Source organism: Coenobita brevimanus, chromosome 59, assembly GCF_032717465.1.
Source record: "Coenobita brevimanus isolate Jiangsu-jjx chromosome 59, ASM3271746v2, whole genome shotgun sequence".
Lineage (NCBI taxonomy): Eukaryota > Metazoa > Arthropoda > Malacostraca > Decapoda > Coenobitidae > Coenobita > Coenobita brevimanus.
The window spans coordinates 7,827,145-7,851,635 of record NC_137012.1 but is presented as its reverse complement, the minus strand read 5'-3'; the positions used below and the strand labels follow the sequence as shown (position 1 = coordinate 7,851,635).

Sequence of the window (24,491 nt, the reverse complement as noted above, 5' to 3'; positions counted from 1 at the left end):
CTTGCAGCCCTGCCCCTAACGTTAACACTACCCGCTTTCTGCATCCATTTATCATCCCCTATTCTCTCCACATGCCCAGACCTCTCAATCTACCTCTTCTCATCACAGCACCAATACACTCAAGTCCTATCCTACCTCTCAACTCTTCCATCGTAAACCTAGCACCCCCCAGGCCTCGCACTCAGGAACGCATTGCACATCCGCCTAATCATTGTCATTTCTGTACGTTTGAGCCTGAGAATATCCTCTTCTTTTACTGCCCAGGTCTCAATGCCCTACAGCATTACACTCCTAATACATGCCGCATACAAACATGCCTTAGCACGGAGGGAGAGCTCTCTCAGTGTCAGGGGAGGCAACAGTTCCCCGAACTTCTTCCAACCACTCCTCACTGTAGCCACAGAGCTAGCTCCAGCCCTACCTCCGGCACATAATATGTCTCCTAAATAACAAAACTCTTCCACACACTCAAAGACTCACCAGCAAGATCAGTTCTTTCATGCTTGACAATCTCCACATGCTCTCCATGACACACCACACACATGAAATCAGAATTACCTCGCAATCTACCTCTAATTCTGCTACATCTCTTATGCACCAACTTGTCACAAAAACTGCACAGGATGGAATTACATCCCACACCGTTGTGGCAAAGAGCACATAGCCACTCTCCCTCTTCTTTGACTGTTTCGCCACCAGCCCAAGATACCATCACTTTTGTTTTATCTGCATTTGCTCTTAAGCCTTTGTGCCCCATACAATCCCTCCGTTTCCTAAATCTTTCCTCCGTCTCCATTTGATTCTCTGCACTCAACACAGAATCACCGACATACGGGTACAGCTCCCACGGGAGTCCATTTCTGAAGTAACGTGAGAGGATTTCAAGTACCATGATAAACAAGGGGCTCAAGACTGATCCCTGATGTACACGAACATTCTCGGAAAACTCATCACTCAAATCTCCATTCACCCGTACCTGAGTGCGAGCACCCACACACGCAGCCATAACCACCCTAACCAGCCACTTCTTAATCCCAAGCTTTCTCATTGCCCACTTCACCACCTCCCTAGGGGCTCTGTCACAGGCCTTCTCCAAATCAACATAAACAAAGTACGGATCCCTTTTCTATCCTATATAATTTTCCTGAAGCTGTTGAACAATGAATATGGCATCAGTTGTCCCATTACCGGGCAGAACCCAAACTGCATCGCATAATTATTCGCTCTTTCTCTAATCATACCTTGTAGAACTCTCCCCATTACCTTCATTATCTGGTCAAAAAGCTATTTGCCTGTATAATTTCCTCTTCCTAGGGCATCGCCCTTCCCCTCGTACATATTAACAATTACATCTTCAGCCAATTATCTGGGACAATACACTCATATATAATCGTATTTGTCAAGTCAGTAACTAACCACACTCCTATATTTCATGAGGCTTTCAGCATTTCAGCAGTCATCCCAAACACACCCACTGCCTTCCCTACTTGCATCCTGCCTATTGCCCTGCTCACAGTAGCAGCATCAATTAAAGGCTAAGGCCATCCACGCTTCAGTCAATCTCCTAATTCAACAACCACTTTCATGCTCTCTCCAGGCATCTTTAATATCCCCACTGTTTACCATTACCTTTGCTTCATCATTCTTCACACACTGCTCACCTGTGACATCCCTGTTTTCCCTCTTCATCTGATTTACAACCTTCAGTATCATATTCTTCCTTTTCACACGATTTAGGCTATCAAGGAAAAGTCTCCCTGACTCTGATTTTGCTCTGCTAGATTTACGCTTGGCAGCCAAGTATTCTCCCATGCTATCGCCCTTTTTCCATTCCCAGAAAAGCCTTCTTTTCTCCTTACCTGCAGCTTGTTCATCCCCATCCCACCACCAAGTTACTCTGTCTTGATGGGCCCGCCCCTTGTACATCCACACACTGAATCAGTAACTCTCAGAAGATTGTTCTTGAGAGCCTTGTACTGTTCATTCACACTACTGTCGACGGCTTCCTGTTCAGCCATTACTCCACTTATCTCGCTATAGAAGGCATCCCTTACTGCTTGGTTATTCGACTTCCATATTTTTCTCATAGGGGCACAGGTCCTCTTATTCATCACACGCTCCTTAAGCACCATGTCACGTATCAATAACCTGTGCTGCTGCACACATTCCTCGCTCCCTATAACTTTAACATCCCTCACCAATCTTCAATCAGCCCTTCTGACCAGGAAATAGTCTGTCTGGGTACTATTTCCCCCAGACTCATAGGTAATCAACCTACTCTCTTTCTTCCTAAAACGTGTGTTGCACACATTCATGTTCACTGCTTCCCCTAACTCGAGTATCATTTCCCCATCATTCTTTGTACCATATGCACATCCCCCATGTACCCCTTTATATCCTTAAGCTGCATCACCTACATGACCATTTAAGTCCCCTCCCAAAACTATAATTTTATCATCCCCCATACCATTTACCACACGTATTAAGTCATCCCAGAATCTGTCTTTTTCTAAATTATCCAATCCAGACTGTGGAGCATACGTAATTATAAATGAAAATGTGACTCCACCGGACAAAATTTTCACCACTATTATCCTTCTGCTTACTCTCGATACATTCATTGCATATTCCACCTACTTCTCCTTAACCAACACACCCACACCACCATATCCATCTACCCTACCCTTCAAAAATATCTTGTATCGACAATCCCTCCCTGGAATCATTCTGGCTGGTACTTCCCTATATCTAACCTCATACACACATCCACATACACAGACCTCCTATTCAATGTCTCAACCACTTCCCCCACTCTACTCCCAAAACCACCCACATTCCATGATGCCTCTCTGATCCTCTTGGGCGATTTAGTTTTCTCAGGCTTGCTTTGATTTTCTCCCTTTTGTCAGAATCGGTAAAAAAAAAAAGGGGGGGGAGGGGGGGAGACGGACCACAGGCCTCACCCACCCGCACAGTCCCAAGTCCAGGCATGGGATCTAGGACTCTTAGCCCACCCACCTTGGCTACTGGCTGTGACAGTGGCCTCTGGGCACCCTGCCAGGACACCCTCCAAGCATGCTTTGACTCCGTAAGTACCCTGCCATTATACACCCACCGATAGGGTAGCCTCCTGGGGCTGTGTTCCCCGGTTCGTGCCCCTGTCTATTGGGGGGAAGTGGCAGCTTGGGAACCGCAATTCCCTGTACTCTCTGGCACAGGACAGAGCCCTATCTCATCCTGGCCCCAAAATCTGTGCTGATGGAGCCCTCGTCATGCCGCCCCTCAGTAGGTCTGCCACTAGCTAGTGGGGCAAAGTTTTTGGCCACATGTCCTTGCTGGCGCCAACCCCTGTTGCGTTGTAGGGTACGGTGTGTGATATGTAAAATGCATGTAAGGTAGTGCATGAGATAGTTAGGGGAAAGTGTTTGGGAGAGTATTCTGGTCCACCTTCTATTTACTGTCACACTGAAAAAGTCGGCAACGAGGGGTGATCAGATATTCTGATAGCTAGTGAAACAGGAGCTACAGCTGTCCCTATCACCAGCATTCCCATTCCCCTTGCGAGTACCACCCTGAGCGGCTGGTGCTACAGCCTACTTCCTAAATGCCACAGTTCTAGAAGTGCCAGTTTTACACATACATTGTTTTTGTCCTTGGATTTACAGGTGTGTGTGTGTGTGTGTGTGTGTGTGTGTGTGTGTGTGTGTGTGTGTGTGTGTGTGTGTGTGTGTGAAATTCAAGAAGAGAATGAAACAGTGAAGACCATGAAAAGAACAAACTATGTAAGAGGAAATACTTACAATGTATGGATAAATACCGGTACTATTCTAAATCTGAGAGGATAAAAAAAACTAGTTCTGAAGATAACTTATATACTTCTCACACGAGCAGGAGAGTCTGAGTATTTGTAAGGCCGTGGGGAGCCGTGAAAGATAAGAGAGAGGGTGTTAAAAAATGTATAATCTTTTTTTGCAGACTCTGGGAGCACCCAAACTTCAGCTGGGGAAGGACAAGGGGTTGCATTCTTGTTGGCATAAGAAGCTTTATAGCACGTCTTTCTTAGCAATTTAGATTACTGACTACTCCTCAACCCACGCAGCACAGTAACTTAATTTTGAATGAATAAATAAATAAATAAATAAATATATATATATATATATATATATATATATATATATCAGCCGTTTGAGTATCCCCTGCAGGACCGGCCTATCCCGACCGAAGTCGGGACGATACAGCCAATGTATCTCTACCAAGTGGCTTAGACTGCCTAGTAGAGATTGTATGTAGGGTGAGAAGTGCTTGTAAGTGTAATTGTAGTGTTGGAGTGGCTTTGGATGTGTGTGTAGTCTGTGAACCAAGTGTAATCGGCCCGCGCAAGCCGACTGGGTGCAAGCATACTTTACAGTAAGCGACACTGGTTCAACCACAGCACCCCTTGTGTTCGCCAATGCAGTACGTGGCCGGGTGACCACTCCCAAAGTTTATTACCCTGGCGGGGGGCGAACCCTGGCTCACCCGTGTACGAAAAGCACACTCTACCACTGTACCACAGATGCTCCATATATATATATATGTATATATATATATATATATATATAGTCTTATTATTTCTAGACAATATTCTTCAAGTTAAGGGAGCACCTTCGAAGAGCTGTGAAGGGGTTGGTAAAGGTCATGTAACGTCCCAGTTCTAAGGGCCTTCCCTAGGCTGAATAAAATAATCCAAAGTTGAGGGAAAATATCACCTGATGCAAGGAGTTAAAATTTTCTTGTATATTAAATATGATCTTTTAATATCAATAGTTTACATCATGAAAACATAAGAGGCTTATTTTGGTGTAATATGTAGAGTAAATCACTAGAGGGGGGCATGAAGAAACTTCCAAAGTCAGCCAAAATTCAACCCAGCGGTTAATACCGCACGTGGCACTGGATATTTTGTAAAACCTTTTTCTTAGTGATTTATTCAACACATTATAACCCATTATCCTCTTGTGTGCTATAAATGCAATCTAGATCAATATTAACATGACATGTCATATCAAGGAATGTCAAGATGTAACATGTAAACTATTGTACTAAGGAAGAAGTGCTACAAAGCCCCCTATGCCATTGAGAAAACTGACTTACGTTTAAGACTGAACCACCAAAATGTCAACACTGACCATCTAAAGCCATGCAGGGTTACGCTGCAAATATTATTTTACTCTTTAAACTGGCGTTCTTCGTTATTTATAGCAAAGCAGAAATGGGAAAAGTGATTAGTTAAATGTTAGTTAAGATGGCTTTATATGACTCTGTTAGACTTAATTTTACTTCCTATTAGTTGTTATGTATATATACAGACATTTTTATTAGAATCTAAGGTTAAGCTGCAAGAAATAATCTGACAGTTCTTTTATATTTTTGCTATCTCCAGACAGTTTTATTCATATCAGGAGAGACCTACTAGATTGGTGAGGTGAGCTACAGCCTCATTTTGCCCTTTCATTATTACAGATCCATCTTTAGCTGAATAATATCATTTATATGCAGGAAGAATAAAACATGAAACATCCTCACTGAATTAAAGGATTAAGTGTTTCGAGCCCAGTGGCTTTTTTTTTTTTTTCTTAGTTGGGGAGGTGCTACTGTCAGATTATTATTTTTATTTAATTTACGAAGGATCTCTAGCAGTGAAAGGTTTATATTAAACCATGTCTAATCCTTCCAATGGAAAAGTCTCTCCTAAGTTGATTAACTGGTGGAAAATAGCAAAAAAAAAAAAAAAATGTGTCAACAGAAGGAAGTGGATACAGAGGTGACAGCAAGGCATGCACTACAGACACAACACATATTACATGACAACACAGATTTAAAATGCATGCTACAACACAACCTGGATTTAAAACATGTTGAAGAACACGTTTACAATACAGTACTTGCTACAACAAAACACATATTTACAATACATGTATTGGTCGGCTCGTACCATGCATGGACAGCAGGACAGTCAAAAGGTATGAAGTCTGTCGGCAGTTGGTTGACAGTAAAGGTCCTTCAAATGACCAGAGAGTTAAGCTAAAGAATGAATCATAATTCAAGGATACATTCAAATTCAACATAGCATAGTTTAAACGTAGGTAAATAGTCATGATATGGAAAATGAATCAATAGGAAGTTATACTAAACGATGCAACATAATCAGCTTAAACATAAGAGACATTTTGGGAGTGCAAAACGGCATGATAGACAGTTGACAGTTGACCTTGATAGATCAGAGAGAGAGAGTTGAGTTTCTGTCCTTTCAATATCGAGACATTCAGTATGTCCATGACTCCTGGCTTTTCAAAAATCATATCATAAGGTGGTTTAAAAGGATAAAGTGAAAAATTACATTCAGTATCCTGTATCTCCTTTTTATATACCAGGCCTGAAAAAGCCACCATTCACTCCTTTGCTATGAGAAGCCTCCCCTTACAATGAATAAAAATAACAGCCCCATGAACTGTAAAGATTATATAATCTAGCACTGCATATTAGACAACATAAACTTTTCCTCGTCTGATAAAATGGCACCTAAACAAAAAGATGTTACTGCCACCTAAGCAGTATCTATTTGCCTGATCATGACCTCAACCACCACAATGGAGTCTAATCAACTTGTCTGTGCTACTTTCAGTGAAATTTATCCAACTTTAGGGATGTTTCACATAGTTTATCTATCTATCTATCTATCTATAGCCAGAGGCCATAATCCCGTACGGGGTGGCCACAAACAAATCGCCTCCACGTCGCCCTGTACCCCGCCATTTCACTGCTCTGCTCCCAACTCACACCCCCTTCTCTCATATGCTTCTCCATTCCATCCCTCCATCTCATCCTTGGCCTCCCCCTCCCTCCCCCCCTCCACCTCACTCACATACACTCTCCTCGCCAGTCTCTCACCCTCCATCCTCTCCACATGGCCAACCCACCTCAGTGTGTTCCTCCTAACGCTTCCTATCACATCCACACCCACAACACAACGCTCCTTTATATCCTCATTTGTCAGCCTGTCTCTCCGTATGGCACCACAGGCTCCTCTTAAATAACTCATTTCTCACTCTAGACTAGTGTCCTTCCAACAACGTCCAAGCTTCACTTCCATATGTTTGAGTTGGTATCACAATACTGTCATGTAGTAGCTTTTTCACTTCCATGTTCACTTCCCTGTTTCTTATCACTGCTTTCAAGGAACCAGCAACCTTTCTTCCTTGTTGTACCCTTTCAAGCACTTCACACTCCAAACTTCCATCCTTACTCATCACACTACCCAAGTACTTAAACGTACTCACATTTCATTTCCTCACCATCCAACCTCACTGTATATTCACTGACTTCACCTCTCTCAAAGACCATCACTTTACTCTTCCCTACATTCACTTTTAGATTCCGTTTCTTACACACTCTCCCAAACTAATCCAACAAGCCTTGCAGTTCCCCTTCGTCTTCACTTAACAACACAGTATCATCTGCAAACAACAGTTCAGGGAGTTTCCAAACACTACCCTCTCTGACTAGGGCCACTCCAACATCCACTGCCTTACCTTGTACCTCTTTTATTACCCCATCCCTGTACAGACTGAACAACCATGGAGACACGACACATCCCTGTTTCAACCCAACCTTCAAAGAGAAAAATTCAATCAGTTCACCACCCACACACACGGCAGCCTTAGCACCATCATATATACTCTTCACAGCATTCAACAACTTCCCATCTACTCCATATATTCTTAATACTTTCCATAATCCTTGGCTATCCACCCTGTCATATGCTTTCTCCAAATCCATGAAGGCCACATACAACTTCATTCCCTTCTCTAGATACTTTTCCGCTAAAGATCTAAGAGTGAATATCTGATCTACACAACCTCTTCCCTTCCTAAAGCCTCCCTGTTCTTCTCCAACTAATTCCTCTGTTATTTCCTTAACTCTGTCAATAACTATCCTATCATACACTTTTCCTATTACACTAAGAAGACAAATGCCCTACGATTACCACACTTCTTTTTCCCTTTTTCCTTTGTGCAAGGGAGTATTTATACCTGACTTCCAATCCTCAGTGACTCTACCTTCCTTCCAGGCCAATCTGCATCTTCCACATCCATTCTACTACTGTCTCTCCCCAATGCTTCAGCATTTCACCACACACTCCATCAATGTCTGGGGCTTTCCCCAGTTTGACTTTCTTTATTACTTCCACAACTTCTACTGATTTCTTCCTGTCTTCTCACCTCCCTCCTTCTCCCAGCCATTCCCCAGCCACTTATACTCACATTACTTCCATTCTCTATGTTCTCCATCTGCTCATTTTTTCTCCCTTCTCCTCTAGTAATCTACCATTTTTATCTTTCACTCCCCTACTAACTTTGCTGCCACCCTATCTTACTCTCTTCACCTCTTTCCAGAATATTTTCTTACAGTCCCTCCACTTTACACTCAAATTCCTTCCAAATTCCTCATCCACTCTCTTCTTACTCACTGTTACTAATCTTTTCACCTTTCTCTTCCTTTCTGCATATAACTCTCTCTTCCGCCTCTCAACTTCTTCCACACCCCTATTTCTCATCCTTTCATTGTATGCTTTCTTGTTTTGTGCCACAGCCTGTCTCACCTCTTCATTCCACCATGTTGTTCCTTGCACCCCCTTCCATCTTCTCTTCACCCTACACGCCACATCACATGCTGCACATATTTCTTCTGTGAATATCTTCCACACACCTTCCACGTCCCCCATCTGCTCCAATTCATATTTACCCAATCGTTCCTCCACTTCTCTCTTATATTCTGCCTTTTTCTCATCCTCTTGTAACCTTTCCACTCTCCTTGCAAGTACTCCTTCCTCCCATCCTTCCCTTCTTCTATTTTTCCATCTTGCTTGGATCTTGATTCTGGCCATCATCAAGTAGTGGTCAGAAAGTCCACTCCCCCAACTTCTATAAGCTCTTGTATCCATTACACATCTTCGCAGCCTTTCATCCACACACACATAATCAATCATTGCCTTCCTTTCATTCAGTTCACCACCCACCCTTCTCATCACTCACCATGTATACCTGTGGATCATTTTGTGCCTGAAGAGGGTATTGGCTATCACCAACCCCCTTCCGGCACGAATATCCACTAATGCACTGCCATTCTCATCTATCTCAGCAGGCACACCCCACTCACCAACTATTCCATCCACCTTCACATTCCCTACTTTACCATTCATATCACCAATCAAAAACACTCTCTCATTCCTTCCAGACTTTTCCACGCAGACTTCAACATTTGTCCAGAACTCTTTTCTCATTCTGCTTGCACGAGCTTGGGTTAGCGCATACACGCGCACAATCGCCCACATTTGTATTCCAACTTTCAATCTTACCCACACAATCCTTGAGCCAACTGATCCATGCTGTCTGATGTTCTTCGTCCATATTTTACTCACAACAATACACACTCCTTCTTTTGCCCTCTCATTCTCACCTGCTCTTGCACATATACCCCAGCCATATTCCCATTCTCTCACACTCTCTCCTCTCCATTTAGTTTCACATAGTGCAATAGATAATGAAGGCAATGTGCCTAACTCTTGCAGTTTTATAAGTCTACTCTAATCTGAACTGAATCGTATGCAGCGAACAAAAACAAATAAAACAGATACGCTGTCACTGTACTAATGCGGCTGATGCCCTTTTTCTCACTAAAATGAATAACGACAGTGAAAACTAGTTCTTCAAAAAACAGGCCCTTATTTCCATACTGTTCAACACCACAAAATACGGCACAACACAACACAATGCACCCCCTATATCAAGCATTCCAAAAGCAACAATACTTAGAGGAAGATAATGATGTGTGTGTGTGTGTGTGTGTGTGTGTGTGTGTGTGTGTGTGTGGAGAGAGAGAGAGAGAGAGAGAGAGAGAGAGAGAGAGAGAGAGAGAGAGAGAGAGAGAGAGAGCGAAGTGCAAGGTTAAAGTGAAAGCAAATAAGTGTCTCTGAGAAAGTAAATGTGACATTCACGGGGTGAAAGTGTGAGTGAGAGCAAAGGGAGACTGAGAGTTATCCCTAGGTCACACATTCACGGATGAAACGCCGGATGAAGCCGGAGGACTGGTCTGCCATCATCCATGGAGATCCCTGAGCACCGTATAGAAGCCGGCCTGACGTCCGGCTGCATCCTTGGCCACCCTGAATTGTCAAGCCGGACGGGCGAAAAAAAAATGAGCAGTGATCATTTTTTCTTCCCGGATCTCTCGGAAGAAAACGATCCGTGTTGATGCCGGGAGCTGCCGGGAAATTGGCGGGAGCCTTCGTGAACCCACCGATAATGTCCGTGTGCGCCGTGTAGAGACCGGGGCCATCCGGGGGTCGTAATTTCATCCAGGACAGCTTGGAGAATTCCTTCAAAATGTGTCCTGTTTCTCTATTCTTGGTCCCACTCTGGAAAGAATTTCGTCAAATATCGCAGGGTCCATTCTTACGAAATTCCTGAAGCCAGTCACATCTGCTATAAGTTCATTCATCAACTTCTCAGAGTGGCCATACAGGGGTCTTCTGAGAAGCCAAGGTTTAACCCACAGGTGTTTCCTCGTTTGTCTTTTCTTCTCTTTTCTTTTCCTTGGCTCTGTGTTAAAACATTTTCGCTGCCAGTAGGTCCACTTCAGCTGTAGCCAACTGAAGTTCTAGTAATTCAGCATGCTCTGAAGAAATATACATCTTGACTGTTGATGTTCGCTCTCCAAAGTAAGTAGCAGAATGAGGAACAGCCTCTACGGTGTTCTTTTATATGCATCGTGAGGCAGCACTGACTACAGTCCGGCGACAATCGGAGATCGTCTGGAGATCGTCTAGGTCCTTCTAGGCACCGTGTAAATCCGTCTTCCTCCGTATGTTTCGGCCTTAGTCCGGTGCCATCCGCGCATACACCGGGAACATCTCCGGCAAGGACCAGCTAGCGACCGAGGTCTGCTGGGAAGAAACCCTAATTTTCCGTTTGCCTGCCGTGCTCAGACCGGCTTCGATGACGTCACAGCGTCTTGATACGCCGTATCACCCCAGGTGGCCGAAATTTCTCGTCCGGCTTCATCCGCCGTTTCATCCGTGAATGTGTCACAGAGGTTAAACTGGCTTGGGTGACTGCTAATAACAACATCAAAACAATGACACATCCACTCGTGTGTGTGTGTGTGTGTGTGTGTGTGTGTGTGTGTGTGTGTGTGTGTGTGTGTGTGTTACTCTAGAGTGTACTAATGATAACACAAATGGATCTTGGAACTTGGAGGGGAAAAGGAAATGAGGAACAAAAAGAAAGGAAACAAAAGGATTGGACATAACAGGAAAAGAAAAGAAAAGAAATCAGAAAAAAAAAGAAGGGAAAGGATGGGAATGGAATGGAAGGGAAGGGAAGGGATATAAGAATGGTTACTAGGAAACGTAAGGAAAGGAAAAGGGTAGGAAAGGCTGTATGTAGAGAAGAAAGTCAAAGGAAGAAGCTACATCATCCAAAAGAGCAATCAGATAGGGATAAACAGAAAAGATAATGGTTGCTCAGTAGGAAACTCAAGAAAAAAGAGAGGAAGAAGGCAAGGGGATGGGAGCAGGGCAAAAAAAGAAGGAAGGTATGAAATAAGCCGACTGTGATTGGAAAGAAAGGGAGGTAAAAGAAGGGCAGGAAACCAAGCAAGGTATCAAACTGTAACTGGAATGACACCGGGCAAGCAAGACCAGATGGAAACAAGGCGTACTGATGCAGCTGAATGTCTGCATAAGAAGCAAGTAAATACAGTAGCTGCAGCGATCTGACATGTCAGAGTGGTCCTGCCATCATCTCACCATCTATCCTAGTTATTGATCCTAAAATATATATATATATATATATATATATATATATATATATATATATATATATATATATATATATATATATATATATATATATATATATATATATATATATACACCACTTTCAGCATGGTTCAAGAAAGAAAGTTGATTATCGTCCCTTTGGGCATGTACCCAAGAGCCTGCTAACACTCGACTGCTTGCTGCCAGTGCAGCTGTGGTTTTTATGAATGGTGGCTGTGTTAGAAGGGGACGAGAAGGAATAGGCGCATGAGGGGAGGAAGGTCTGATACGAAAATAAGGAAAGGAAGAAGAGATGGACGGCAGCAAAGGAAATGAGGGACTATAATAGGAATTATGGTTGAGATATAAAAGGAAGAGAATGAAAGAAAAGGAGGTAAGATAAGTAAATAAGGAAAGGAAGGTTTGACAGGGGAAAATATGAAGGAAGGAGGGATGGAAGGCAGGATAGGAAGTATGTCTTCAGAACACTGGCTGAGAGAGGAAGGAGAGAGTAGTGAAGAAAGACAAGGAGTAGTGTATTATTAAGAAAGCAATGAAGGCAGGAAGGAAGGGATGGAAGGCATGAGTGGGTCACACAAAATATCGCACACACACACACACACACACACACACACACACACACACACGATGGAAGGCATGAGTGGTGCATAAAAATATCACACACACACACACACACACACACACACACACACACACACACACACACACACACACACACACACGATGGAAGGCATGAGTGGTGCATAAAAATATCACACACACACACACACACACACACACACACACACACACACACACACACACACACACACACGATGGAAGGCATGAGTGGTGCATAAAAATATCACACACACACACACACACACACACACACACACACACACACACACACACACACACACACACACACACACACACACAGACACACACACAAACACACACACACACACACACACACACACACACACACACACGATGGAATGCATGAGTGGTGCATAAAAATATCACACACACACACACACACACACACACACACACACACACACACACACACACACACACACACACACACACACACACATAAAGACGGAGAAAAGCTTTTTAGGTTAAGGACTTTCCTGAGGAACGCATTATACTGAATATACAGTATATCCTTAGTATCTCCATAGTAGCAACAACGCTAAACCCTTTGGTCCAAAGACGTCTTAAATACTGGCTGTGGTCCAGTGGGTCAGAGTACACAATATTAACTGAAAAGTCAACCAGTGAAGGTCCACTGGCTGATGTCTGGAAGTGTATCTGGATGCCAATGGTTACAAGCACTAATCAAAATGCATACTGTTAATTTGCTCCACCACCTATTAACAATTTTATACATCTTTTGTAAAACCCTAAAGATGAGGGCATTAAATAGCAGAAGTGAGTATCTCCAAAATGGATAGTGATGTTATCAAAATATCAAAATTATAAAAGTAAAAGAGGAACAAATACAAACACAAGAGGACATAAAACAAGGAAAACAGTTTTGGTGGTAAACAAATATTGAACAATAAAACTGAAGAACAAGGAGGTACAACATGACCAAAGGTTTGCCACCAATATCTTGATGAACGCTGTGTCCTTCCTTCCTTCCTTATTTCTCAGTTCTCCTTAAATGTCAGAGACCATCCTTTATTTTCATATTCATATGTTGTATGCTTCAAACTGCTGCCACAAAAAAACTTTTTCTGTAACATTTTGCATCAGCTAAGGCAGCAGAGAAGTGTCAGCAAAAGTTTTGAGTCAGTACAGTCAAAAGACAAAGTTTCTGCGCACTCTCTACTCTGACCCTTGACTGGAGGGGTATCAAAGTTAAGAGCTGCTTGGTGGGGATGGGAAAGAAAAAGGACAGGAAAGGAAATGAGGCATAAGGGACCACATTCGTAAGCTTTCTTGAGCCAAAAGTTGTATAATACTGCTTGTTTATACAATACTCTTCATTTATACATCTATCAAATAATTCACAACCACACTAGATTAAATAATTAAAGTGAAAAATGCGGTAATATAAAACTATTCCTGTGAACAGGGAACTATTGTGGAGATTTGACTATCATAGATACTGGCTAAAATATTATATACCTAAGGTCCTCCCTGTCTGGTGTTAAGGTGGTAGTTTGAAGCTTGGACTGCATAAGAAGACAGTGTTAATGTCACTGGTATCCATGCAGTCTAAAAAATAAGCTTCAAACTGCCAACACTTGGCCTTTCCAGGATGTGAATCTTATAAGTTCCTTTCAGCCTTTGCTGGATGTTAATCCCTTTTCATGACTTCTTTTCTGTCAGAGACATTAAATAGTGAGCAGAAATATCTAAAGAGTGTACAGATAGAGGACTGAGAGAAAAGGATAGGGATGGAAGCAAGAAAAATGTGTGAGGATGTAGAGGGATGAAAACAAGGAGATCTAAAATTTAGGAATGAGAGACAAGGATAGAGACTGAAACAAGACAAAAATGTCAGGAAGAAGAGAGAGCAGGGGAACAAGGAGACAAACACAGGAGTGATCGAGACACAAAGACCCACCAAACACAGACATAATGGGCCAGTATCAGCATAAATCGGAAAGGAAAAGCAGCTCCCATATGCTGGGCCATTTTGTGATCGGAATATATTTTTTCTATATCAGCCAATTGACATAAAGTTAGTGTTGGACAAATATATGAATATCATCTTTGTTAATGACTGCGTTAAAAATAGAATAAGATATTAGCCTAATCTTGGTATTTCCATATTAATCCGATAATCATTATGGACCAATATCAACATCAAATAGTTAACTGATGAATGATACAAGTATACCCTGTACACCAGACACCAAAATAAAGCAACAGTGACATGAAAACAGGGATAACCAATACACTGTATACGATGCAAATTCTAACCTAACGAGACATGACCTAACTTAATTTTCTCACAGATGCCATAGCAGAGGGAGATTACCTAACCTATCGTAACTTAACCTAACCAGACCTGACCTATCTTAATTTCATCACACATACCGTAACACAGGGAGATAACCTACAGTAACCAGATATGACAACTTAATTTTAACTTATATGCCATAAGAATGAGATAACCTAACTTAAACAGATCGAATCTGTGCAGATGCTATAACAGAATAAGAAATGAGCCATGGAATCCCCCCCCCCTCTTTATTTACTTTGTTTATGAAAACACATAGACAACAGATGTTAATTTAAGAGAAATTGCTTAGAGCTCCCTAAAGTGGTAATGCTTTCTGGTTAGAGTGGAAAAGGGTCAGAAGCTGCTGAAGGGCTAAGGGGTCACATAAACGATAAACATACTGTTTCCATATGTGCCTCAGGTTAAGGTATGTCCCCTTTGCTCTTAACTTGCGACACCAGATATTGCTGCAAGATGGCTGTGCCCTTGCTCTGTTAATGACTTTATCTCCCTCAGTACCCATGTTCAGGCGACGCTAGGGGATCCGGTGGGTTAAATGTTCTGTGAATCTGCTCCCTGAGATGGACTTCAGGCAAAAGGTACTGAGGTTATGGGGTGAAGAGTCAGTGGACCCCACCACTCGGGAGTTACTTCTCGAGCAGGGCCTCATCTTTGAATCCCTTAAAGCCATCAGAAACCACAGATTTTGCATCAACATTATCAGCAGAATCCAGTTTAGGTGCACGACAAGGAAGTTTCCACAAATGAGTATTAATGGCAGTGGTACAGATTTTTATATAACAGCGATTATGAAAACACTATAATCAAACGTGCGATAACCAGGGGATCACTGAGTTTTATATCTATCTATCTATATATCTATATGTATCTACATCTCTCTCTCTCTCGCTCTCTCTCTCTCTCTCTCTCTCTATATATATATATATATATATATATATATATATATATATATATGGTTTAGGTATATGTGCGGGAGTTAATGAGAATTAGAAGGCGATAGAGGGAGTATGTCTGATGATAAGCAAAAAGTGGAAGGAGAATATAAGAGAGTATGGAACAGTGGGTGCAAGGATTGTATGGGTGAGGATGAAAGTAGGTATACAAGCTTGGGCGATTGTAAGTGTGTATGCCCCGACAGACGACCGAGTGGCAAGAGTGAAAGATGAGTTTTGGGGGAGAGTAGAAGCATGTATAGACAAATTTGAGAGGAGCGAGAGAGTGTTTTTGATTGGAGACATGAATGGGAAAGTTGGGAATGTACGAGTGGATGGAGTGGTTGCTCAATGGGGTGTGCCAGCTGAAATAGATGGGAATGGTAGTGCTTTGGTGGACATCTGTGCTGGTAAGGCGTTGACAATAGCCAACACCTACTTTCGACATAAGATGATCCACCGGTATACATGGAGAGTAATGAGGAGGATGGATGGTGAACTTGTTGAACGAAAGGCAATGATAGACTACGTGTGTGTGGATGAGCGAATGAGAAGACAAGTGTTGGATGCAAGAGTGTGGAGAGGGTGGGGGAATGAAGTCTCGGACCATCACTTAGTGATGGCCAAGGTAAAGCTGCAAAGAAAATGGTTGAGGAGACGAAGGGGAAGACAGGAGGAAACAGCTCCTGTGAGAAGAGTGGAGAATTTGCAAGATAGTGAGAAAATGGCAGAGTATAAGAGCATAGTAGAAGAAAGATTGGGAAGGTATGAGCTAGAGCAGATGGAAGGGGTGGAAGACGTATGTAAGATATTTACAGAAGAGATAGGCGCAGCGTATGAGGTGCTTTGTGGTGTGAGGAGGAGATGCAAGGGTATGCAAGGGACAGCATGGTGGAATGATGAGGTGAAACGAGCTGTGGAACAAAAGAAGAAGGCATATAGTGAATGGTTAGCGAGCAGAGGTAGGGGAGAAAATGAGAGAGAGAAAAGAGAGGTATATGTGAGTAGGAGAAGGGAGGTGAAGAGACTGGTGAAGGAGAGTAAGAAGAAAGTGGATGAAGAGTTTGGGAAGAATCTGAGTGTGAAATGGAGGGAGAGTAAGAAATTGTTTTGGAAGGAGGTAAAGAAAGTAAGGCAGTGTGAAAGGGGAAATAGTAGGGGAGTGAAAGATAGGTATAATAGATTGCTGGTGGAGAAGAGAGAGAAACTGAGGAGATGGAAGGAGCACTTTGAGGATTTGTTGAATGTAGAGAGTGACAGCAGTGCGAGTATAAGTGGTTGGGGAATGGCTGGGAGAAGAAGAGATGAGAGGAGGGAGGAAGAGATCAGTAGGACGGAAGTAGTGGAAGCAATGAAGATCAAGTTGGGGAAGGCCCCAGGAATTGATGAAGTGTGTGGTGAAATGCTGAGGTATGGGGATGAGATTGTTGTGGAGTGGATATGGAAGTTGTGTAGATTGGCTTGGGAAGAGGGAGGGGTTCCAGAGGACTGGAAATCAGGTATAATTGTTCCTTTATATAAAGGAAAAGGGGAGAGAGAAGTATGTGGTAACCATAGAGGTATTTGCCTTCTTAGTGTGACTGGTAAAATATATGGTAGAATACTCATTGATAGGGTTAGGCATATGACAGAGGAGCTAGTTGGAGAAGAACAAGGGAAATTTGGGAAGCGAAAAGGGTGTGTATATCAGATATTTATTCTAAGATATTTAGTGGAGAAGTATCTAGAGAAGGGAAAGAAAGTATATGCTGCCTTCATGGACTTGGAGAAAGCTTATGACAGAATAGATAGGTAAGGTATGTGGAAGTTATTAAGAATATATGGAGTGGATGAGAAATTGTTGAATGCTGTGAAGAATATGTAGGAAGGAGCTAGAGCTACGGTGCAAGTGGATGGTGTGCTGAGTGAGTTCTTTGATCTCAATGTGGGACTGAAACAGGGTTGTGTGATGTCTCCATGGCAGTTTAATATATACATGGATGGGGTTGTAAAGGAGCTGCAGGGAAGGGCAGTGGATGTGAGGGTGGCTCTAATGAATGAGGGTGAGGTTTGGAAGATTCTGGTGTTGCTGTTTGCTGATGATACAGTATTGTTGAGTGAAGATGAATGGGAGTTGCAAGGTTTGGTGAATGAATTTGGGACAGTGTGTAGGAGGAGGAAGCTGAAAGTTAATGTATACAAAAGTAAAGTTAAGGTGTTTGAGAGGAATGAAGTCACAGAATGTACAGTGAGGTTGGATGGTGAGGATATGGAGAGTGTGAGTGCATTCAAGTATTTGGGCAGTGTGATGAGTAAGGATAGAACTTTGGGTGATGAAGTGCGTTAAAGGGTACAGCAGGGAAGGAAGGTTGTTGGTTCACTGAAAGCAGTGATGAGAAATAGGGAGGTGAGTATGGAAGTTAAGAAATCACTGCATGATAGTATTGTGATCCCTACCCTGACGTATGGAAGCGAGGAGTGGACCTTGCAAGAGGGGAACAAGTCAAGAGTGTGAGCAGTGGAAATGAGTTACTTGAGAGGAGCATGACGAGTGACATGGAGGGACAGGTTGTCGAATGAAGAAGTGAAGGAACGTTGTGGGGTGGATGTGGATGTGGTTGAGAAGATTAGGAGAAATACATTGAGGTGGTTTGGACATGTGGAGAGAATGGAGAATGAAAGACTGACTAAGAGGGTATATGTAAGTGTGGTGGAGGGAGGGAGAGGGAGAGGTAGACCGAGGATGAGGTGGAGGGATGGAGTTGAGAGGTATATGAGGGAGGGGGGGTGAGTTGGGGGGAGGGTAGTCAAATGGTGAGTGACAGAGCGACTTGGAGGCGTTTTGTCTGCGGCCACCCTTTGCGGGATTAGGGTGTCGGGCTATATATATATATATATATATATATATATATATATATATATATATATATATATGGCTTACCATCCACTCACTCGATGTAGTGCTGCTCTCGTGTGTCTGCCGTTTCCTCTCTTCCATCTTTAATTCCTTCCGTTCTCTTTTGTCTTTCCTTCACTCTTTCCTCATCCTTCTGCCTACGGGTAACTTTACATTCCCTCTTCTGTCTTTCTTTCCTTTATTCGCTCCTCTTCCTTCTGCCTGTAGGTGACTCTTCACTGAGTGACAAGTCGATTAGTTTCCTGTACACGGGAATCCATTTACTACGGTGGGTGGTAACCATATAACTAAATTTTGGCGCCTGGTGGTTCAGTGGATAAAAACGACACTCCAATCGGACTAAGCCGGTGAAGATTTGTATTAAAGGGGAGGTTGGGGTTTATTGCTCACGTAATGCCACTCAGGGAGAAATGAGGCTGGTGACTCATCTTAAATATCAGGACCAACTTGCCTAGCCCCCGACTCCTACGCTCCTCATGGGGCAACACTGTGTTTGACTATGGATGGATGGATAATATATATATATATATATATATATATATATATATATATATATATATAGGAGCCCGGGGCTAGGCAAGTTGGTCCTGACAGTTAAGATGAGGGTGACCAGTCTCACTCATCCCTGAATGGCATTACGTGAGCGATAACCCCAACCACCCTTGGATAGAAACCTTCGCCGGCTCAATCCGATTGGAGCGCCATAATTACCTGCTAAACCACCAGGCGCCATAAATTGGATACATGATTACCACCCAGCGTAGTAAATGATTTCCTGGTGTACAGGTAACTATTCGGCTTGTCACTCAGTGCTGAGTCACCCACAGGCAGAAGGAAGAGGAAAGAATGAAGGACAGAAAGACAAACAGGCAGAAGGAAGAGGAAGGAATGAAGGACAGAAAGACAAAAGATGGAGTGTATCAGAAGTCCTAGTGAGTGATGAACAGGGTGGCTTTAGGAGTGGCAAAGGATGTGTGGACCAAATATTTGCAGTGAGGCAGATAGTAAAGAAGGCTTGTGAGGACCATACGGTGTTTATGGCATTCATGGATCTAGAAAAAGCATATGATAAAGTGGACAGAGAAGGATTGTGGAAAGTTTTGCGCATGTGCGGTGTAGAGGGTAAGCTGCTAGGTGCCGTCAAGAGTTTTTATGATGGTAATGAAGCATGTGTAAGGGTTAATGGGCATCTAAGTAAATGGTTCACAATCGGAGTGGGCTTGCGACAAGATTGTGTGATGTCCCCATGGTTGTTCAATATATATATATATATATATATATATATATATATATATATATATATATATATATATATATATATATATATATATATATATATGTATATGGATGGGGTGATGAGAGAAGTAAAAACACGAGTAATGGAGAGAGGGATGGCGTTGGTAATGAATGGTGATGGGTGGAATATCTCAAATTTCTTGTATGTTGATGATGCAGTACTGCTTGCAAGTACCGTGCCTTGAGAGTAAATGTAGAACAGAGTAAAGTGATGGTTATTGAGAGTGAAGGTGACTCCCCGTGCGATGTAACAGTGAAAGGAGAGAGACTGGAATTGGTGAGAGAGTTCACATCTGGGTACAGTGATAGAAAAGAGAGGAAAATGTGCAAAAGAAGTTGAAAATAGAGTGACCCAAGGAAGACAGGTATCTGGTACAACGAAGGTCTTGATAAGAAACAGAGGCTTCTGTGTTGCAGCTGCACAAGGCTTACATGAAGGAGTGTTAGTGTCAACTTTAACATATGGATGTGAGACAATGGTGTGGCATGAAAATGAAAAGAGTAAGAGCAGTGGGGATGGGACTGCTGAAGAATGTATGTGGAGTACAGAGGGTGGATAGGATACGAAATAATGTGACTCGTGAAAGATGTGGAGTGAGGAAGTCGGTGAACACTAGAATCGAAGAGAGTGTACTGAGATGGTATGGTCATATGGAGAGAATGGATAACAATAGAGTGGTGAAAAAAGGTACATCTGAGCGAATTCGAAGGAGGGAGGAGGCGAGGTAGGCCAAGGAGAAGGTGGAGAGATATGGTGGATGAGTGTGTGAGGAAGAGAGGTTTGGAAGTCGGTGAATGATGAGTGAATGGAAGCGTGGCCCATTGGATTGGGCAAATTTGTGCTGTCTGGACATTGCTACTCCTCACCCTGCCCTGGGGTGGGAAAAGAGGTCCGGATGATGATTATATATATATATATATATATATATATATATATATATATATATATATATATATATATATATATATATATATATATATAGGCTACATGGAGCTATAAATTTAGTACCCGCAAATTTTGAAAGGAGATATCTTGTGTAGCTTAATGGTAGCTTGCAAACTTTGAAGAGCTTTGCCCCAGATCGAATCCTGGCCAAAACAATAAAAAGTTTCGTGTTTCATTTTAGATGATAGAAAATTGGCAGCGATGTGCGAAATGAGGCGAGGCTTGGCTAGCAAAATATGTTCTTCGATGTTAGTACAGTAGATCCTCACATTACCAGAAGACTTGTGGAGAAGCCCGATCCGATAGCAGACAACCCGGTACTTCCAATGTTCTCCCCTCCCTCGAAGTGAGATTTCAAACATAAAATGGAAAATAAATGAACAAAGTAGCATATTCTAGTATTAAAAATGAAAACTATACACATATTACACTAAATTGGCCCATTATTTCACACCTTGTCATAAAATTTCTTTATGACTTGTACAGTGCTACTATAGCCTTCTACAACAACTCAGCAATCATGAGGGGGAGAAAGCCAAGGTGGAGTAGAGAGAGTAGGAAGTTCATGTATTGTACACTGTACCTGCATAGATGGATGTAGATTGCTTACACTCCCACTTTTATCGTATGCTGTAGACTGATTTACCAGTCATTCATCGTCATTGTTGGCAAAGATGGTTTCTATTGGATCGGTGGTATAGAGGGTCCTGAAGGCTGAACTGCTGGATCGTGAGGCTATTTGAAGGCAGGCTGATGATGTTGATACAAACACAGTGGATGTCTCTGTCTTTGTGCTGAGCCTCTTGGCAGCAGGAGAGGGCACAGGTTTGAAAAACTGAAAGATCTTATCCTGGATCTTCCTTGGCTGTTGCAACTGTATTAACTCCAACCTGATGAACCACATGACCTCATAATGCTGAATCAGAGGCCCTCCAACTTTGTCTTTCACAGTCGAAATGGTGTTTACAGCTTCAATGTCTGCAGCCGGAGACAGTACAGGTGTCTCCTCCTACTCTTTCTGTTAGTCTTCCTCCTTTGCTGGACTTGTTTTGTTGTAGTTCAGCAGCAATCTCCTCTTCCGTTTTGTGATGGTAGCCAGGCACACCAGCATCCTCATCAAGCCACTCTAGCAGGTCCTCCTATGCAATGATCCCCTATCCTGCAACTGCCAACATTTCAGCCATCCTTGGTGACTAAAACCCCTCAAAACAATGGTGGTGCTGGATTCTGGGGGTTCTGAGCAGTTTGTGCCATCCATTCTGAAGCATGACACGAGACACTTTCCCCCATGCCTCTAGGTGAGAAGGAGCGCTTGGTGGCGTACTTCTTGAAGTTGTGCAGAGTTTTCTTGTCTCTGGTGTCCAGACAGTCTTCCTGGTCCACCCCATACTCAGACACAAGGAGGTACTGGTGCAGGCATATTTGTTGTACGTTTGCATTCTTAATAACTTCCTGGTCCATAGGCTGGATAAGGATAGTGGTCTTGGCTGGCAGGAGCAAAGCCTTGATTCGTCCATCCTTTCTGCAGCATGGTTGAGGAAGGATGGGCTGGTGCATTGACCAACAGTAGCACTGCCTTCATGTCAACAGGACTGATACCATACCTTTTCCTGTTGCTGCCTCATGGAAGGGGCAAAGCTGTGGTGAAACCAGTTATCAGTGATATCCTGGGTAAACCAGGCAGACTTATTCCCAAGGTACTTAACAGGAAGCTTGGTCATAATGTCCATGAGTGACGTGGGTTGATTTCTCTTACTTACTATGACTGACGGTAGGTAATGAAAGCCATCTCCAGTGGCACAGGCCATAATGGAGAGACGCTCCTTGATTGTCTTGTGCCCTGGAGTGTTGCCAGTATTACTTTAGAAGTAACTAACGTTACCGATTTTCATCATATTACGTCCCTGAACTATTCTAAGACTTACTTTTTAAGCCTAGTTTGAGTTGGGGGAACGAATTTTGTAGGGATGGTCATGTAGTGACAGGTTAGGCTAATGCTTAGTAGCGGATGAATGTCACGCCATATTGGCTGGAGCAGGCGTGTGTACTCGGTCTATGTCGGCTGGACTCGAGTGTACTCGGCTGGTACTTTCGTATGTATGTGAGTTTTAAAAACAGCCATTCAGGCGTTCCCAAGCAACAGGGACTTTTGAAACCAGCCAGTCACAACAGTCGTAAGTAAAACCAGCCAATCGCTTTAGAGTATTTGTGGATGATGCAGGGACGCCCAAGATTTGAAAGTCAGTCATAGTCGTGGCCTCCGGTGGTGATGAACGTATTGTCGAGTTCCAAGCTTGTATCGGGTGTAGCAAGGATTACTGGCAGATTATCAAGGACTACCACAGTAATAACGAGGCATCTATTGAACTACTAAGAAAACACGGGGTGTTGCCAAGTGAAGTACAGTGTAAAGAGTGTAATTTGCCCCGCACATATCAGGAAGATAGACATCAATGGTACTGTGGCCGGTGGAAAAAAATTCGCAAGAGTAAGGGTGCAGTGCAAGTTCACCGTTTCTGATTATAAAGGAATATTTCTAGACCCGTAAAGGTAGGTCAGGTCAGTTCAGGTTAGGTTAGGTTAGGTTGTGTTGGGTTAGCTTAGGTTAGGTTAGGTTGGGTTAGGTTAGGTTAGGTTGGGTTGGGTTGGGTTAGGTTAGGTTAGGTTAGGCTGGGTTAGGTTAGTATAATGCAAAAGAGTGTGTTTTTTATTAATTTTGATTTTGATTTGGGCGGATAAACCCACTTTTGGAATTCTTACTCAGATTTCCAAAAGGGAGATTTTCCACCGAAAATGAAGGTCAGAATTAAAGTGCACTATTTTGCATTGGAACACAAAACAAATTAATAAAAAATAAAAAAACGTTGGTTACTTCTAAAAATTTACCATGTTGGAATTATCCTTCGAAGCCTGGGTATTTTAGGGAAGTGTGTGGCAGAAGAGCCCAGTTTCATCTGGATTGTAAATTTAACTCATGCACGCCCTCCTCCATCAGCTTTCAAAGATGCTGGATGAACAGCTTCACAGCACTGACATCAGCACTGAGCATCTCTCCAGTTATGACCTTATTGATATTGCCATGGCACCTCATGAACCTCCACTGTCAGTCAACACTACACTCGAACTCTTCAAATCCAAGTAGAGTGGCAAGCCTCTGTACTGCCTGTTGGATATCCAGGCCGCTTACATGAACGCATTCATCATGCTCCTACACGTACCACTGCTTCGTCTGCTTACTCACTCGGTAGCTTCCCCCTAAAAAAATCCTCATCCTTCCTCCCACCTTCCATTTTCTTACAGTACCTCCAATATTTTGTCTTTTGCTTTTAGGATATCGTGAAGCATTGATGTCTTCAGGCTATATATGCCAATGAGGTCATCCCTGCTCATGCCTTTCTTGTGTGCCTCGATCACTTCCTTCTTTCCCACATTAGTCATAACCTTCTTCTTTGCTTTTTCAGTGCGGGTGCTAGAAGATTCCTTATGAGAAGCTACTTTTTTACAATCACTATGGGAAAACACTTGCCACACTCTAGAGACGCGAGATGCTCAGGTGATGTTGTCACAACAAGAGA

At 42.8% G+C, this 24,491-nt stretch overlaps 1 protein-coding gene across 1 annotated transcript in view; it reads right to left on the bottom strand.

Moving 5' to 3' along the window:
* Positions 1-24,491, bottom strand: part of LOC145402854 (potassium channel subfamily T member 2-like) — an 812,106-nt gene that overhangs the window by 271,306 nt on the left and 516,309 nt on the right. Inside the window, exons 14-16 of the mRNA XM_080274763.1 lie at positions 24,215-24,407; positions 22,127-22,438; positions 21,687-21,806 (exon numbers count right to left, since the gene is read on the bottom strand). Of these exons, the coding sequence (XP_080130889.1) occupies positions 21,687-21,806; positions 22,127-22,438; positions 24,215-24,407 (625 nt within the window). The remainder of the gene's footprint in view (positions 1-21,686; positions 21,807-22,126; positions 22,439-24,214; positions 24,408-24,491) is intronic.